This window comes from Macaca mulatta, chromosome 13, assembly GCF_049350105.2.
Source record: "Macaca mulatta isolate MMU2019108-1 chromosome 13, T2T-MMU8v2.0, whole genome shotgun sequence".
NCBI classification, from domain to species: Eukaryota; Metazoa; Chordata; class Mammalia; order Primates; family Cercopithecidae; genus Macaca; species Macaca mulatta.
The window spans coordinates 10339607-10359610 of NC_133418.1; the positions used below are offsets into that span (position 1 = coordinate 10339607).

General features: G+C 40.2%; 1 protein-coding gene across 6 annotated transcripts in view; it reads left to right on the plus strand.

The window, feature by feature from the left end:
* Positions 1 to 20004, plus strand: part of IL1RL2 (interleukin 1 receptor like 2) — a 50491-nt gene that overhangs the window by 20914 nt on the left and 9573 nt on the right. For 3 of the 6 annotated variants that reach the window (XM_077958928.1, XM_077958930.1, XM_015113027.3), the window contains 4 exons: positions 4742 to 4816; positions 11645 to 11774; positions 12573 to 12709; positions 18554 to 18697. In XM_077958928.1, coding sequence (XP_077815054.1) covers positions 4742 to 4816; positions 11645 to 11774; positions 12573 to 12709; positions 18554 to 18697 — 486 coding nt within the window. The remainder of the gene's footprint in view (positions 1 to 4741; positions 4817 to 11644; positions 11775 to 12572; positions 12710 to 18553; positions 18698 to 20004) is intronic. The other 3 variants (XM_077958929.1, XM_077958931.1, XM_077958932.1) reach the window with 1 other exon arrangement.

Consider the following 20004-nt stretch of genomic DNA (forward strand, 5'->3'; position numbering starts at 1 on the left):
GCTCTTCAGTGAGCAGGTGATGAGTGCTGCAAGGACTGAATCCTTTCCTTCAAGGCAGCGGGTCCCCTTCTGGCCCATGGTATGTCTGTAAATGTTGTCTGGGAGGCCTGGAACAGGGGCCTCATGACTCTGATCATTGTCCTCTCTTGCTGTGGCTGAGCTGGTATCCAAGATGCAAGATGAAGTCCTCTCTAGTCTTCCCTCTCCTGTCCTTTAGCAGAAGGAAAGCATCTCTTTTAGAGCTATAAGCTGTGCAGTGTGGGATGATAAAGAGGGGTGATGCCCACACTCCCTTGGCTGTCCTAGATGGGATTACTGAGGTATATTGCATGCCCCACTCCAGTACACGGTCTCTGGGCAGCACTAGGATTTCACCTAAGAGTTGCAGTCCAGACTGCCTCTCAAGTTTAGTTAGAGACCCAGAGCACTTTAGCCTTTGGTGGTAAGATTTATGGGAAGTCAAGTTCTGATCACTGGGATCAGCAATTCTCTTCTGTCTCGGGCTAGTTTAAATGCTCCCTCCATGTGCCGGTGGCAGCTGAGTTTGGTCCGGTTTTCTGTTCTGTTCTAACAAGACGGCACTGCGTTCAGTGCCTCACAATTGCTGTGTTCTTTCTTCCCCAGCAAACAGAGACACTCTCAGTACCATGCCGCCACTGTGGGGGGTTGGCGAGGGTGGCATTGGCAATTGAGGACTGTTTCTTCTATCTCATTAGTGTCCTTTTCTGTGATACCGAGTTAAAACCAGATACTATGAGTGATTTCTGGTTCTTATGAAGGTGTTTCTTCTGTGTAGATAGTTGTTAACTTGGTGTCCTTGTAGGGGAGACAATTGGCGGATTCTTCTATTCTGCCATCTTGGTCCACATTCTCTCCCCAAGCTATACATTTTACAGAGTTGCAGGAGAGAAGCAACTTACCGAAGGTCACAAAGCTGGTTATTGTCAGAAACAGAGCCAGAGTGCTGGCATTCAGTGCCCAGGCAAGCACTGGTTTTTCCAAACACATTGGACAAGGAGTTCCTGCTGTAGCGGCTTTTGCTCTTTCTTTAGTAGAAAGTTGTTTTCTATATTTACTCATCTAGATGAGAAGAACCAAAGGCTGGATACTTCTTTGATGTAGAGCTTCCTATTTGTCACTAGTTTCCAACACACTTCAGAGTACTGGGGGAGACGGAGCTATTTCCGGATGCTGTGGATCCCTAGGGGGTCTGTTCAGCATGGATGGGAGCCAGCATGGTTGGGTGCTGCCTTTGCAGGACAGGGCTCTTTATTCTGTACAGTCCAGTGACTCCCTGCATTCCAGCTGTTCTTCTAGAGAGCCCGTTCTAGTCCTTCCATGTTCTTTGCTGCAACTGCTCCTTTGATTTAAATATTTTTGGGTGGTTTTCAATTTTAATTGTTCTTGTTAAAAGCACAGTAATTAAGAAAATTAATTGTACAAGGTTTTTTTTTTTTTTTTTTTTTTTTTTTTTTTTTTAATGCTCTTGGGTTTTCTGCTGACCATTATCTCTCTGAAAGAAAGCACCTTCCTCATCTTGTTCACAGTGGAATCCCTGGCACTGAGCCCAGTGCCTGGCCTAGATTAAGCACGGATCTATTTATTAAGCGAATGATTGACTTCTATAACGCATTAACTGTACATTGGTAACTGAAGGGAAATTTCGAAAGGTAGAAATTGCTCAGGTAAAATGAAGAATCCCTTAAGAAGTAACGGGGTTCAGTAGTCACTACTTCGTGTTCAATAAACATACATTTATGATCTGTTATATGCCAGTATTATGGTAGGTCCTGATAATTGAAAAATGAAAAAAGTGTTGTTTCTTCTGCTATGAAACTATCAGCCTGGTTGTGGTGAATCTAGGGGTTAAATGGATCATTTTAACATCATGTGCTAAGGGTAGAGTCACAGACAGTGTTTGCGGAGCAGGAAAGGAATAAGAAGGGTCCATGGGTGGCAAGCAAATGGTCTGGGAAGGCTTCCAAGAGGAAAGGAGTTCTCAGCTGAATTTCGAAGAATGAGTAGGATTCACAAAAGTAGAGGAGGGTGAGGAGGGGGTCTCTAGGCAGAGAGAACAGAGGGAACAGTATAGGACAAAGCATGGAAGTATTAAGCATTATGTTTATGTTGGATCTAAAATGACTTTCGTTAGAGCCTATGTGAATACGGGGTGGGGAGGGTGGGAGCTGAGGCCATGGAGTTAAACGGGGGCAAGGTACAGGTGGCTGCATATGCATAGGCTTTACCACGCAGCCATTGAAGGGCCCTGGGACGGTGCAAATGCAGAGTCATTGGGCTGCATTTGTGATGGGAGATGTCAGTTTTGAGATGGTTTGAAGCCAGAGTTGGCGAGGGCCTTGCAGCTTGGAGACCACTTAGGAGGCTGATAAAATATCCAAAAGAGCACTGATAGTCTCAACTTGGGAAGAGGCCATGGGAGAGCTCTTCTTCAAGCAATCATTTAAGGACTCTTTGCTGAGTACTGAACAAAGCTATGTTCTGTGCCAGGCAGAGAGAACATTGTGGTGAAGAAAACAGCCACCACCACTGCTCTGATGAAGCTTGAAGGCTGAGAGGAAGGAAGGCAGAGATTAATCAGATAATTCACTAATAAGATGTGTAATTATAGGGAAGATGAAAGCAATGAAGGAAAGGAAAAATCTGAGATCAAACAGACCAGGGCCTGGTGAGAAAGCAGTGGCTCAGGGAAAGCTTTCTAATAGTGATGCTGATGGTCAGGAAGCATTATGTGGATGACGGAGTTGGGGAGATTTTTTCTAGACTGAGGAAGTAGCAAATGTGAAGACCCTAGCACAACAGGGAACTCGGAATATCTGAGGAGTGGAAAGCAGGGCTAGAGTGATCCTGAATGAGAGAAATTATGGTAGGTGATGAGGCTGGGTAAGTAGTCAGGAGCCGAGATCATGTAGGAACCAGCAATTCAGAGTAAGTAGCATGAATTTTATTCTAAGAACAATGACAAGCAGCCAGACAGATTGAAAGCAGGAGAGTAGCGTGGGTTGATTTTCACTTCTGAAACAGCAGACTGGCTGCTGTGCACAGAATGATCTATTCTAGGGTGGATCCGAAGTGCAGGTGTAGAAGTTCAGGTAAGGCATGAAGGCACAGGTAACATGGTGTCATTGAAGATGGAGAGATGTGGATGGGTTCAAGGCATTTTAAGAGGCAAAACCTACAGGGTTTAGTGTTGGACTGAATATGGGGAGAAATATGGCAAGGTCAAAAAAGTTAACCAGGCTTTTTGACATGCACTATTGACTGGATGGTGATGCTATTCGGTGAAATAAAATGGCTCTGGAGGAAAACCAGATTTAGGAGTGAGACCATGAGTTTGGTCATTGCTACGTTGAGGATGAGGTGCCTTTGGATTGTGGAGGTGCAGAGTAGGTCATGGCCTGTATGGGTGTGGAGCTTAGAGGAAGGACTGGAGACATGACTTTCAAAGTCATTGGCCTTGAAATGATATTTGAAGAAGTAGGTGTGAATGAGATTGCTTAAGAAAAGAATGGAAAATAGAAGGCTTAGGAGTAAAGAAAAAGCCAGACTGAGAAATGAGGAGGTAAAAGTAGTTGAATTTGGTGATTGATAGATTGAAGAAGGTGAAAGAAAAGCTGTTGCCCAGAATGGCTTCTGGATTTTACATGTGTGCAATCTAGTGGGTGATGGTACATTAACTAGCTGGGGATAACTTTTGTTTGGGACATGCTGCATTTAAACAGTGTGTGGAATGCACAATTATTATTGCCATCATAAAATGTATGTGTTCTTGCATTTTTCTTAGCTTCTCTCTTGCAACTTTTCCATATCCCACTCCAAATATATAGGAGGAATAATGGAACTAAGTAGGTGATCGCTAAATTTTGGTAGACAAATGGGAGAGGGAAGAAGTACAGAAAGACTCAGGGGCAGGGAGTCCAGGGAGTCAATACAGGGAGACAATGCTAAAGCTTAGTGGTAGGATGAAAAGTTGGAAGAATAATAGAAGAGGATGGGATATAAAAGAATATGGAAATGCAGAGTTGGAGGAGGAAGAGCAAAACTGAAGATGTGATGAACCTTCACAGATCCCTCACCCAACTTTGACAATTATCAACTTCTGGTTAGATTTTTTTCATCTTTACCTCTACTCACTCCCACCAGTTCCCAAGGTTATTTTAAAGTAATTCAAAAACATGATATTATGTGTTTTTCCATCTCTATAACATTCTTAAAAGGACAAAACTATAGAAATAGAAAACAGAGTAATGGTTGCCATGGAACAGGAATTGCATGAGGGAATTTTCTGAAGGTGAAATAAGAGGGTTACTATTTCTCTCAAGCTAGCACCTAAGCCAGGCCTTTGCTTATTATAGCCACTGCCTGAAAAGTGTCTTTGGATTACTAAGTAATGAGATTTTATTATACAAGCTTATTATACAAGCTTTATTATACAAGTAATGAGATTTTATTATACAAGTTTACATTACAAACAATATAGTTTATGGTTTATATCAAAATATAATGGCCAAAGTGGACTCTTTTTATAGCTCAGCTTCTAGCTTATTGTTTTTTCTTTTTTGGCAATTCAGTTACTTCTGGTTAAAAATGTGTATTTATGGAGTGAGATTTTGACCAGAGCTTATTGATGGTCTGCTGTGTTGGGCTTCATGCTATTGCATCAAAGTACTTGGGAATGTATCATATGTGATTCTAATTAATTTCCTGTGGTATGATTTCTTAGCAGAAAGAGCTGGATATGGAGGAAGTGTCCCTAAAATCATTTATCCAAAAAATAATTCAATTGAAGTACAGCTTGGTGAGTAAAATCATTGAAGCCATTGAAATCACCAGGGGAAGAGCTCATTATGTTTGCGTATTCTGGTGAATATTTGAATGTTAAGGATGAAGATAAATCCCAAACACACCCAGTTTCCAACTTTTGATATACCTGAACTCATGGGAAGAGGAATCAAAATAAAACACCAGAGAGCTGAAGCTTGGAAAAGTTGTGGTGGCAGAGAAGTCTGTCAGTGAGAACTCTGGGCCCAAAATGATTATTATAAATCTGTTTATGCAAAGGCAATGAAGGTGCAAATAATTCTTCAGACAATATGTAGTATAATATAAAACTACTATTAAATAATGTTGACCAAGAGTTCTGGATTGTATTATCTCACAATGCAAGGTATATGAAAGGAGTGAAAAAAATATGTTACATTCCTTAATCTGCATGGAAAAGCATCAATAAGCATTGCCTCAGTTTGTGATCTAAGTAGATAAAAAGGGGTCAAATTATTTTTTTAAATTAAAAAATAATCACTAGTGGCCGGGTGCGGTGGCTCAAGCCTGTAATCCTAACACTTTGGGAGGCCAAAGCGGGCAGATCACGAGGTCAGGAGATCGAGATCATCCTGCCTAACACGGTGAAACCCCGTCTCTACTAAAAAATACAAAAAATTGGCCAGGCGTGGTGGCGGGCACCTGTAGTCCCAGCTACTCAGGAGGCTGAGGCAGGAGAATGGCGTGAACCCGGGAGGCGGAGCTTGCAGGGAGCCGAGATTGTGCCACTGCACTCCAGGCTGGGCGAGAGAGCAAGACTCTGACTCCAAAAAAAAAAAAAAAAAATCACTAGTAAAATAAATATGCTGTATTACATCTGAAGAAAAAGCAAATTAGACAAAAATCTCAACACCTCCCAAAATAGAAACTTTTAAGTGTCAAATAGTAGTGTATCAAAATATATAATGCTAAAAGTCTCAGAAATACAATACAATAAAACAACACAATTGTTTCAGTTGTAGGGGGAGGTTTTAACATACTCTTGCTTTGAGAAATTTGCTAGAAAAGTAAGAGTCTACATGGTTCGAGTAATCTAGCAAAAGTAATGTGTCTAATACATAGATCACTCTCAGAAACATCTATGAAAAACCCAGAGTCCAAAAGAGGAAATTGTACAGATCATGGGGTATAATCATGATGCAGTAAGTGTAAAAATTTGTATCTAAACCAAAACAATAAAATAATCACATTCATTAAGTATGTGAAGTGAATTTGTTAATTAGCTTGATTTAATTATTCTACAATATAAACATGTATCAGAACATCACATTGTACCCATAAATATATGTAATTATTATTTGTCAATTAAAACTAAAAAAAAATTTAAAAACGTAAACAAAAAATCCATCTCAATTATTTGCATTTTTTTTTTAGAGAACCAAAGCCATAGTTAAAGAATATTTAGAAAATAATGATAGTGAGAATACTTCATATCAAATTTCATGGCATATGACCAATGCTGTACTCTAAACGAGTTTATATCTTTAAATAACGTTATTATTAGTAAGTGTGGAAATAATTAAAATATGCAACTAACCATTTGACTCTATAAGAAGACCAATTGAACAACTAGAATAAAAGTAGAAAATAATGAATTTATTAAAGGAAAATAAACTAACTGAATCTGTCCCAAAGTTGGTTAAGGGCAGAAGAGTTGAGGTGGGAGTTGGGGAGAAAGATAAACTTCCAGCAAATCTAATCCCCTAAATGCAGAGACACCCAAATATAAAATAATTAGAAACGTGGGAAGGTTTATATAAAAGAACAAATGGTAAAAGATAAAATCTGTTTAAATGCCTCTAGTCCCATATGTTTTTAGGAGAATTCTTTTAAACTTTCAAGGAAATAATAATACCCATAAAAAGGATAATTGTCTACACATTACTCATTATGTGACTAGTCTTAAAAGACACATTTGGCTGTTTTATCTCTCTTAGTTGACTTTCTTCCCCTACTCCTGTCTTTGGAAATTCTAGCCAACGTATTGAGACAATTAAAAGGCAAGAGAAGGAGTTTTGGAAGTCTTGGAGGGAGGAAGACAAACATAATTTTTAAAACATGATCTATTGGTTTCTACTTAGAAATTTTAAGAAAATTAAGTTAAAAAATGACTAGCATTTGCTTATTAATGTTATTTTAATACAAGATAAACATTCAAAGCTCATAGCATTTTTACATGCCTGAAATAGCACATATTATGTAACCAGGGAAGACAGCATTCACAATTGCAATACAAGAAACAAAATAGTAAGGAACAACTGAATAAGAAATTAGAAAGAGTTGCCTACATGATTAGAAATGCAACATTTTATCATTTTATAGGTGGAACATAAAATAATATGTGTTTTAGTGAAATTTCAAAAGATGTTCCTAAATAGAAACACTCAGTATTAAAAATGTTATTTCTCCTAGATTAATATACAAGTTTAATATAACACCAATTAAATTACTGAATATCCTAAAACTTGTCAAAACATTTCTAAAATTTCTGTCAGAAATGCTGGAAAGAGCCAAGAAAAAAATTGAATAGAAGAAAAAAGAGAGAGTCATTTCCTTGTAAGTATTAAAATATATTATAAAGATAGAGATTATTAGTATGTCAACAAAATTGCTGACTAGGGGTTCCTAGCACTAATTCCCCTACAAAAGGGCCAAAATATTAAATTAATAGCTACATTTTGACTAGTGTGTCTGAAGGAGGGCGCTAGAGTACAGCATAGAAATGATGGAATCTCTGCGGAGCACGGAAACCCAGGATGGCAGCATAGAGAGGGGAGGAAATCACCCTTTCTCTGTCACTCTGTTTTCCCCACCAAGATTGACTTGGCGCCAAGAGAAACTTCTCCTTGAGGGAAAAGGTAAGCAGAAGGCCCCTGCAACCTTCATTATTACCACAGACACCTGCAGTTCTTGCTACAGAAGAAACCTGCAGTCCTCACAGGCCCTGAGCCCAATTTGGGGAGCAGCCTGGGGTTCTCATGGCTACATTGCTCCAGTGCGGGAAACTACCTATTGCACACCCTTATCCCCTATGACCTACGAGCTATGTCATGGCACTATCTTGGAATTATAGCTACTGCTAGAGTGAGTCCTGTTCTGGGGGCCAGTAGCCCCTGCATCTCTTCATCCCCAAGGCTTTCCCATTATTCCACCATGTTCATACAGGTGGCTACAACTTCACAATCCTGGTTACTTAGAGTATGGGCCCTGTGAAATTACTGTGCCCAAAGGCACATGGTGCCCTGCTTCCTGAATGGACAGGCAGTCCTGCACAACCGGGGAAGCTTCCCCTAGCCAGCAGATCTACTCTGCTCACCCTCGTACGCATGAGGGTGTATGTACTCACCCTCAGCCTGAGAACCAGCTCAGTAGCCCTGCCCCTGGCAAGACCACACCCCTTTTCGATTGGACCTACTGTGTGTGCACACACACCCTTGGCCTGAGAACCAACCTGGTAGCCCAGCATCCTGCAAAGCCATGCCACTGCCAGTACAAACTCTTGCAGCCTAGGCCAGTGAAACACTCAAAGATATTGCAGGTGTGGATTGTAGCTGAAGACACTGCATGAAGACTACACTTCTGTCTCTATCTAGAACCAAAGCCAACATACCCTATCCAACTGACATGCTAGGATGCATCTACAGAAAAAGTCTTTCTCTAAGAAAGCTACTTCATAAAATTAGAAGAGGTGACTGTTGCATCAGATGTGCAGCTATCAACATAGGGACACAAGAAACATTTAAAAACAGGAAACATGACACCTCAAAGGAGCACAATAATTCTCCAGTAACAAACCTCAAAGAAAATAAGATTTACTAAATGCCTGAAATGGAATCCAAAATAATGATCTTAAAGAAACCCAACTAGATACAAGAGAATACAAGCAAATAATGTAATGAAATCAGAAAAACAATTTATGAAAAAAAATTCCTTAGGGATTTCTTGTAAGGCTGGTCTAGTAGCAATGAATTCCCTTAGTTTTTGCTTGTCTGGAAGGGACTTTATTTTTCTTACATTTCTGTATAAGAAATTCAACAGAGATATACATTATAAAGAAGAACCCAAGAGAAGTCTGAGTTTAAGAATTCAATGAATGAAATAAATGCAATTGAGAATTCAACAACGGAATTCAACAATCTAGTGATCATTATATAATGACCTTCTTTGTCTCTTCTTACAACTTTTAACTTAAAGTCTATTTTTTCTGATGTAAGTGCAACCATTCCTGCTTGCTTTTGTTTTCCATTTGCATGGAATATCTTTTTTTCATCTCTTCACTTTCCATGTATATGTATCCTTACTGGACCTACTGTGAGTCTGTGAGTAAAGTGAGTCTCTTTTAGGCAGCACATAGTAGGTTCTTGTTTTTTCTTTTAATCCAGTTTGCCACTATATGTCTTTGAAATAGATAATTTAATCCATTTACATTCAAGGTTATTATTGATCGGTAAGAACATGACTCCTGACATTTTGTTAATTGTATTCTGGTTGTTTTCCAGATCCTTTGTTTCTTTCTTTCTCTCTTGTTTACTTTTGTGGTTTGGTGGTTTTCTGTAGTCCTAAGTTTGGATTCCTTTTTCTTTTTATTTGTGTATCTACTGCAATTTCTATCATTGTGGCTACCATGAGGCTAACATAAAGACTTTTATAGTTATAATAGACTATTTTAAGCTGATTACAATTAACTTTGGTCACATAAAAATACTCTAGACTTTTATCCTCCTCCTAACAGTTTATACTTTTGTTGCCTTAATTCACATCATTATACATTGTGTGTTCTTTAATAACCAATTGTGTCTGTAGTTATTTTTGACCATTTTGACCTTTAAACTTATTACTAGAGGCTTGAAAGATTTACATAGCACCATTACAGAATTGAGATATTCTGAATTCAATTTTGAATTTACCTCTACTAGTTAGTTTTCACATGTTTTTATGATGGTAATTATCACCCTTTCACTTTCAGTTGCAGCATTTCGTTAGGGATTTCTTGTAAGGCTGGTCTAGTAGCAGTGAATTCCCTTAGTTTTGCTTGTCTGGAATGGACTTTATTTTTCTTACATTTCTGAAGGATAGCTTTGCTGGGTATAGTATTCTTGGACAGCAGTTTTTATTTTCATTCAGCACTGAATATATCATCCTATGCTCATGAATTGGAAGAATTAATATGGTTCAAATGTCCATCCTACTGAACGCAACTTACAGATTCAGTGCAATCCCTATTAAAATACCAATGATGTTATTTTGACAGAAAGAGAAGGAACAGTCCTAAAATTCATATAGGACCACAAAGCACCCTGAATAGCCAAAGCAATCTTGAGGAAAAGACCAAAAGGCCCCAAACCAAAGACAAAGCTGGAGGTATCACACTATCTGACTTCAAAATATACTAAAAAGCTATAGTAATCAAAACAGCATGATATTAGCGTGAAAACAGACACATAGATCGATGGAACAGAATAGAGAGTCCAGAAATAAATCCACAAATCAACAGACAACTGATATTTGACAAAAGTGCCAGGAACACACATTGAACAAGTAAGAGTCTCTTCAATAAATGGTGATAGGAAAATTGGATATCCACATGCAGAAGAATGAAACTAGACCCCTATCTTTTAACGTATTCAAAACTCAACTTGAAATGGATTAAAGACTTAAATATAAGACCTGAAACTATGAAGCTACCAGAAGAAAACATAAAGGAAGTGCTCATGACATTGGACTGGACAGGGATGTTTTGGATAAGACCTCAAAAGCACAGACAATGAGAGTAAAAATAGACAAATGGGATTACATCAAATCAAAAAGCTTCTGCACAATAAAATAAACAATCAACAGAGTGAAAACACAATCTACAGAATGGGAGAAAATATTTGTAAACTATGCATCTGACAAGAGGCTAATATCCAGAATATATAAGTAACTCAAATAGCTGAACAACAAACAAAAAAACCTAAAAAACAAAACAACAAATAATTTGATTAAAAAAAGGACAAAAGACATTACTTCTGGGATTTGGACAATATCCTGTTTTCTTGATGAGGTGAAAGTGTTATAGATATTTGCTTTATGATAATTCATTAACTTTGCATTTCTATTCTATACTCTTTGGTATATGTGTGTTATATTTCACACACATATATTTTTAAAACATATCATTTAGAATAAAGAACACTCCTTGAATGTTAGAATTTGCTAGGCTCATGGGACAAAATCCACTGAGACTATAAATTATGAAATTTGTGAATGTGTGTAGAGGCAAGATAAGGGAAAGAGAGGGAAAGGGTGGGGGTTACATTTGTTGAAGTAGAAATATCACTGGATTTGATGTTAGAAATCTAGAGTTCATCTCTCATTTCTTCCTCTAATTAATTTGGGCAAGTCACTCCATCTGTCTGAACTTCAGTTTTTGCATCCTTAACATGAGGATAATCGCACCTCCCCTTTTCCTGCCTTGTAAGATTGTTTTGAAGATACAAAGAATGAAGGAGAAAATGGATAAAATACTTTGTGAACTGTCAAGTTCTTTGCTAGTGTTACTAGGAGTAGAAATAACATTTGTGTACCTGATGATGTTTGGTAATGTACATGTATCGCTTTACAATGGATGTCCTGGAAGGCCACTTGCCCCTCATGGTCTCTCTCCAGGGAAAGAAAAAAATAGATTAACATTAGCCTATGGGGGTATTTCTGGTAATCAAAAGGTATTTGAGGCTTGAGAGTAAGATGCACTCGTTATCCAGGTGTTAACAAATTTGAAAGTTTGTAGAATTTTCATTGAATATTGATAATATTGATTTTTTAGGTACCACCCTGATAGTGGACTGTAATATAACAGACACGAAGGATAATACAAATCTACGATGCTGGAGAGTCAATAACACTTTGGTGGATGATTACTATAATGAATCCAAACGAATCAGAGAAGGGGTGGAGTAGGTATTTTGCTTTTTTGACTTCTGTAAAAGCTAGCAAGGATTTCTCCATCTGAGTGAATCTGGTATCACTATTGCCTTCTCCTCTTGTTTTTGCCTCTCAGTGATTCATGTTATCAATCCCACCTACCACATAGTTAGGGAGATATGGTAAAATACCAAGTATCCCTGAGAGCAGTAAGATCCATTTCTCTCGGCTACTACTTAAAATTAGTACCATCTCCATTCAATTATATCATGATCCATAGGCCTTCAAAGCTTAACGCCCTGGGCATACTAGGGAAACACTGGAAGTGACACAGATGTGTATACTGCAACAGTAGAAGGAAGAAATAGTAGTATAATTCTTTACTATACTAAACAAGCACCAACAAGGACTCTGAGGGAAGACAGTGCATAATCATTAGCTAATTAAATGGGTATAAACTCAAGTTATGGTGGTATAAATGGAGTGGTGTAAATAAAACTAATGAAGTCAGAGGGCAGGAGAGCTTGCGTTGGGCCTTACAGGGTGGACAAGTTAGGATACGTGGAAAGGAATAGGGGAAGGGCCTTTGGGGCTGAGAATGGTGTCTGTAGCTTACAGAACCATACTTCCTTGTCACCATGCAGAAGAAAATGCAAATTTGGAAATACACAATCTACATACCTCACTGGGCCAGTCAGCAAAGTATTCTTAGGATAACATGATGGTCCAAAGTGTTCTCCAAGAAAACACTTAATCTCCAGAAAACAGACCTTAAAACATGTTAGGTAAATACGACTCATGTATTAATGGCTGGCTTTTTTCTTTTATAGAACCCATGCCTCTTTTCGGGAACATAATTTGTACACAGTAAACATCACCTTCTTGGAAGTGAAAATGGAAGATTATGGCCTTCCTTTCATGTGCCACGCTGGAGTGTCCGCAGCATACATTATGTTACAGCTCCCAGGTAATACTCCAGTGGGTTACACACTGTTCAGAGTGTTCAAAACGATGGCCAGAAAACACATCTGAAGGAGGAGTGACTCTAAATGCTCAGAGTGAGGCATGAGGATGGTATTAAAGGGACAAACTCAGTATGAAATCTAGGGAAAAGTTCATGCAACGGCTCATAGTGTTGTTGGAATGAGGCTGTGATTTTATTGCAGTATATTTTGAAAGTGCCATATTTTCAATACATCAAGATTTATACATCAAAACAGAAAGAAAACAAAAGCTTTTCTTTATTAAGTGTGATTGCCAAATGTTTATAATTTGATATAAAGCCAAAATGCCTATGTATATTTTTACTATGTAACTTTGTAAAATTATCTGTAGAGGCTGAATTCTGGTATTTAAGCAGGAGGGCTTCCAACTCAATGTGCGTATACAAATTGCACTCTGAGCACCGTACAGAACTAATTGATTATCCACTGGAAGTTTTAAAGCCAGTGTACAGATAGCGGAGGGTGAAGCCAGAATCTTGAGAACAACTTTAAATTCGTAACATATCAGAAGTGTATGAAATACCTTGCAAAATTCTGTGTGGTTTATCAAGACAGTGGTTCTTCTTGATTCTATTAATATCATTAGCGTATGTGTGTGTGTGTGTGTGCACGCGCATGTGTTTGTGTGTTTGTGGCTAGCTACATGCAAGAAAGAGGACTTGAATTTGCTGGTGTCCTTCAATGATCAGTTAAACCTATGCTTGCATACATCACACTGAAGCCCCACCTAACAGAAAACACCTAACAGAAAACACAGTGTTTGCTGTATGGAGTTGGCAATTGTGCCTTTGCCCCTGCCAAGATCCTGGCCTCCTAAGTGCCCGTGACCTCTCTTAGAATTGTGATGAATAGAGATCTGTGCACAGCAGCTTGCAGCTCTGGGTGCGCACGTTCTCTGCCTCACTTCTGTGTCCTGAAGGCCAGTGTCATTCTGGCCTCAGCTGCCTTAACTGAATGAACACAGCACCCTCTCCTCACCCTCATGGCATGGGGAATCCTTCTTGCGTTGCGTCATGTGGAAGGACCCTTGGGCTCATCTGTCACCACTGCCCATTTTTTCTCTTCTTACTGACTTTTCCTTGTCATAAAGCATCCTTTTCCATCACTTTCCCCTAGTCAATCTTACATTTGCCATCTCTCTCTCTCTGGTACCTCTATGAGGTTCATCATCTGTGCTGCTTTTCTTTCTGTGTCCTCATCCCTGAAATCTTTTTCCCCTTTATGGCATCAACTGTCATTCCTGGGCAGGTGCAAACATGTTCCATATATCCAGCTGTATACTGTTTTCCCCCGTGACAGCTCTGCATTTCCAACTGCATAAGGGACTGCAGATACACTGGCTGATGTCAGAAAGCATGTTTAAACTCTCCAACCTCCTGGTTCTGTTCTTCTTACGTTTGTAAATGGAACCCCTGTATCTTCCACGTTGTTCAGGCTCAAAATCTGGGGTCATTTTGATGTTTTCCCTTATCCTCCCTCATGCCAGCACCCAATGACTTGCCAAGTTCTGTGGATTCTTACCCTCCTGCCCATTCCCACTAACAAGCTGGATGGTAGGGTGAGTCCTGCCCTGGACTTAAAGGTCAGGTTTTCAGGCTCAGATCCTATCTTGTTCACTTGGGAGCTCTGTGAGGACAGCACTGTCACTCAACCTCTCTGTGCCCGCGTCTCCTCATCTGGGAAATGAGGAGGATAGCGACTTCCTTCCACAGCTGTTGTAAGAATCAGCTGGGATTTTCTTTTATACTTTTTTATTGTGGAATATAATGTATATATTATACATGCTATAACACATGCACATATATGGTAAAGGAACACTGAATATCTGCATCACATAACAAGTCATTGTATAGCAAATACTCATGAAACTACCACCTGGATTAAGAAAAATGCATTGCCTGAAAAACCCCTGGATGTTCTTCTTGATCCTTCCCTCTTGATAATTATCCTCCCAACTTTTAGGAAAGTCATTTCTTTGATTTTCTATCTATGCTGACAGTCCTAATAATACAATTTATTTTTGCCTAGTTTTGAGTTTTATATTAAGAGAGTTATATAGTATGTTTTATTTTCTTAGGTGTGGGGGGCTTATCAGTGTATCGCTGATATAACATGTAGCATAGTTCATTAATTTACATTGCCATATCCTAGTCCATTGAATAACTAGGTCACAATTTATCCACTGGGCTATAAGTATGTGGTTTGCATTGTTTTGAGTTTGGAGCTATTAACAAATGATACTGCCATGGAAATTCCTGTTTGTGTGTCTGTGTACCCATGTAGAGGCATCCCTCCAGGATATATGATGAAGAGTAGCTTTGCCAGGTGAGAGTCTGTCGTTAACATTTCCATAGAATGCCACACTTTTTTGCAATGTGATTCACTGATATTTGCTGCCAGGCGATGAAATGGAAACTCCTGGCTTGGCATTCAGGGCCTCCCTGATCTACTTGTTCCCACTCATTTCCCAGTTGTCACCTTCATCTACCCCACAGAACAGAGAGCCAGATCACAGACAAAGGTGGGTCTTTTGTGAGCTCATATTGTGATGAAGGAGGTGACTTTGAGACAAGTGCAGAAATGTGTGGTAGGTCAGTGAGGACAGCTTGAAAACCTGTTTTCACTGAAGCGGAGCCTGCTGGCGTTTCCTCCCTCTGACTCTCCATTAGCTTACAGCAGAGATGCAGCCTGGCTCAGGTCAGAGAGAGAGAGACTCAGGGTCCACCCCGGAGAACAGAGGTGAAGCTGTTGTAAGAAGTCTTGGAGAGTCCACGACACCTGAAGTGGTTACAACTTAAATCTGTCCCAACCTAGAAGTTTGAGTTCTTTATTGGATAATATAGACTGAAGTTGGCCAATAGTGATTTCCACGCCAATACTGACTTGTTGGACTATTTGAAAGCACTGTGTTCCGAAGGATTCTGAGGCCAAGTCCAAGCTCAGAGGAGCTAATGCTGTGACCAGTTAACACTTGTCAAGCTTGTGGAGGGATGGAGTCCTTTACCTCCTTTGTTTTAAGCTCTTGCTTCTTAAATCCCTTAGTTCCTGGCAATGCTCATTTTATCTCAAATGTAGAGTATTTTGGTTCTATTGACTTAGTTTTGTTTGTCCTGAGTTCCTGGAACTTCACCCTCTTAAATGTAAACCTCTTGTTGGTTTACTTGGGGACAGAGCTAAGGTTATAGCTTCTCCATTTGACTTCCTTGTGTTTGTTGAAGACACCTCCAGATTTGAATCTTATCTGGTTTTTCTGAAGCAGGGTCTCTAGAAAGTTGAGTGTGCTCTTCTGTGAATTCGCTTGTTACTTATGCTCACCCACCATCTCAGTAGAAGGCTGGTAGTAGTCAAATGACTCAGATGGTGAATACCACCATTAACCTTTACCATGACATCTAGTACATCAAGAATGGACTCCCCATTTATTTCTATTTCGAAGCCCCGAGTCCTTCTGAATGTATTCATTAATGACTTGTTTCCAATTTCATTCTCTTTTAGCTCGTTTATAGAGCAGAGGGCATCAATACTCCTGAAGGCAGTGAGTGAAAAGCCCGAGAATTTTAGAGCATCACTCCTGTCTATGTGCCAGAGGCTTTCTGAGCCTCATTAGTACTGTGGGCATGGTCTTCTTATTAGGACAGTTAACAACACCAAGATCTCTGAAACAGACACTAAATATTCCCAGACACAAGTCATCCCAAAGAGAGAGGTGGCAATATTGCCCCTAGAAGGAATTCTAATGAGAGCTGAGAAAGGGCAAAGAGGGGTAGAAGATGGGGAAGCAGGAAGGATCTGTCTCATGATTGAAGTGAGAGGTTCTCGCAAGTGCCCAGGCTTAGCTCGGGCACCGGTGTGTAGTGCCGTGCGTCTATTCTGGCTGCACTGGGACTTACTCAATGAATTCATTTTGTTTTGGCACAAATTTGTTCTTAGTTATTGTGCCATGTATTTAAAGATGTGCAATAGTAAATGGGAAATCTTGGGCCTCAAGATGTTTACGACATGGTGTGGCCTAAGGCAGGTGGCAATAAGCTCTTTAATGTGTATTTTATAGTCACTGTGGAAAACATAGTGGTTCCTCAAAAAACTAACAATACAACTACCATATGATCCAGCAATCCCACTGCTGGTTATATACCCCAAAGAAAGGGCATTAACATGTTAAAGAGATATGTGCACTCCCGTGTTTATTGCAGCACTGTTTACAATAGCCAAGATGTAGAATCAACCTAAGTGTCCATCAATGGATGAATGGATAAAGAAATTCTGTCACAGATGCACAATGGAATATTATTCAGCCATAAAAGAGAATGAAATTCTGTTATTTGCAGCAAAGTGGATGGAACTGGAGGCCATTATGTTAAGTGAAGTAAACCAGGCACAGAAAGACACATATTGCATATTTTTACTCATATGTGAGAACTAAAAAAATTAATCTCATGAAGGTAGAGAGAAGAATGGCGGTTACCAGAGGCTGGGAAGAGTAGTGGTGAAGGGGGAATAAAGAGAGGTTGGTGAATGGGTAAAAAAAAAAAGAAATACATTTTGATAGTAGGAATGAGATCTAGTGTTTGGTAGCACAACAAAATGACTATAGATAACAAGAAGTTATTGTGTAATTCAATATAACTAGAGGAATAGATTTGGAATATTCCCAGCACAAAGAAATGATGATTGTTTGAGGAGATGGTTATCCCAATTACCCTGATTTGGTCATTACACATTGTATGCTTGTGTCAAAATATTACACATACCCTATAAATATGTGCAACTCTTATGTACCTATAAACTTTTTTAAAAATTGAAGTGCTCTAGGGGCTCAGTAAAAAAGAACCTCCCTCTTCCTCCCCTCCTCTGCCCACCCCACCATCCAGTGAGGACTGCAGGATGAGGAAGGGGCTGAAGAAGGAAGTGGTGTGTGAGGTGGGTTTTAAGAATGGGGAGGACTTTTCTTCCTGTCTCCCTCTTCCCCTTTTCTAATTCTTTCCTTCCCAGAGGGTCTTCTTTGGTGGTATGGGTTTGGGCTGTGGTGAGACAGAAGTCATGCTGTTCCTTTTCTTGGATGTGTAGGAGCATGTTTTCGGGGACTTGAGGTTCCAGAGGAGCTGGTTCTGCTCCTTGGCCATCTCCTGCCCACCACTTAGGCTCATAATTGCTCTGCAATGGACGCATGAAGCAGGGTAGGGTGTAAACATTCTTTCTGAGACTGTGTCTCTCGCACAGGCACCCAGCCTGGAAATCGATGGCACAGAGAGGATGAGGTAGAGGTTTGGCTCTTGGCCTGTCTTGTGGAGCCAGCCACGCAGGTTCCAGAGGGGACAACTGTTGGCTCTTTAAGGATGATGGGTGTCCGTCCAGCTGTTCAACTTTGAATGGCTGGGAAAGCAGTTACAATAGGATTGTAATCAAGAACGGGCAGCAGAACCAGCTGGAGAAGGTGCCCCATGAACATACTCAGGCGCCACCTCTGGACAGTCTCAGCAGAACCTGGACATGGGTGTTTTGAAAGCAGCCTTCGTGCAGTTGGGTCCATCCTGCGTCTACCACTGGAAACTAGGGCTCTGCAGACTTTTACTCTCATAGGTTCCCAGGAGCTGAGTTGTTTCCTAACAATCGTGGTCCAGATCAGATTATTCCGCTCCCACACCACTCTTTTGACTTTAAAGAAATGTTTAAACAGTGCCCTCACTGATGTCCAGAACCTTTCCATTTGGCATTCATAGTGTAATCTGTATTAGTAAAGTATATAATGGACTCTTTGTATCATTATTATTATTATAATTATTTTATTTTTTTGCTGTCATTTGTAGCACCAGATTTTCGAGCTTACTTGATAGGAGGGCTTATCGCCTTTTTGGCTGTGGCTGTGTCTGTTGTGTACATATACAACATTTTTAAGATCGACATTGTTCTTTGGTATCGAAGTACCTTCCAATCTACAGAGACCCTAGAAGGTAAGTGTGTGTAATCCCTGAAAAATGCCTCAAAATTGGCATCCTCTTATACATATACAACGATTTCAAATATACTTTGTCATATTTTACTGTGTTGCTGGCAAATTTCCGGTGAAGGAATCTCCTTGGAACTGCCTATGCTTTAGAGAAATGATTTGTCCCTAATCACCAGCATCATTCGGTCAGATAAGGTTTGCAGGCTTGTAGTGATCGAGGAAATATTTGCTAAGCTGCGGGAGGAGACCATCTTCTGAGTCCCGCTGCAACCATGCTACAAAGGTCTCCACGTCCATCCTCTGCCCGCTGCAGGAAAGTTTCTCCAAGGGCAAAGTGCTCTCAATCCGTGACGTGTACTCAGCAGAGTGGGCGAGCACACGTTGCAGAATAGGTGTCATGGAGAGGGATGAGCTGCCTGCAGTTGGAGCTCTCTCTAGGCCCCGTACTTGGTGCCTGAAGGGATTTAAGTCTTCAACTCTCAGATACGGAGAGAGATCGAACCAAGTTTGAATGTAACTTCTCCACTTACTCCCTATGTAAACTTGGATTTTCAACTTTCTTCTATTTCTCAGCTATAGAAAGGAATGGAGGAAGGAAGGAAGGAGACAGGGAGGGAGGGAGGAAAGAGAGAGAAGGAGGAAGGAAAGGAGAGAGAGAGGGAGGGAGGGAAAACGGAAGGAAGAAGGGAGGTTCGTAGAAAAGAAACTAAAGAAAGCAGGGGAGAGAGAGGGAGGAGAAGGGAGGAAGGGAAATAAGAAGGAAGAAGGAAAAAAGAAAGAAACAAAGAAAGGGAAAGTGATTACATCCTGCTTTTTGACAGTGGGGATAGCTGAGCTGAAGCACACGGAAGCATTCAGCAGGGGCCTGGGGCACAGGGCGGCCTCTGTTGCTTGTCTGGAGGTCAAGACAAATCCCCAACACCACGGCTGTGGGTTTTGGTCTGTGGGCCTATGTCCTGCCAGTGCTGTTTGGTACAGAAACGCCTCAGTGTGATCCTGACTCTCTGAGAGCCTGGCATTTCCCACCGTGGTGCTTGTGACTCTTTACGCTACTTTTTTTTTGTTTTGTCTCAGAACAGATACAATATATTAAGTCCTTGAAAAAGTAATAAATCTGCTCTAGTGTCCCCTAATTAGATGAAAAGATTAATATAAGCCCAAAGAAGCCGGTGCAGCTGACCTGTGTGGAGATGCACGAATTTATACCTTTGAAGTCCAGAGGCCTGAGTGACAAGAGCAGGAAAGGGAGGGAAACTGGGTGTCCGAGAATGTTGTATGGGCAGCTAAAACATAAAAGAGGTCACTGCCATC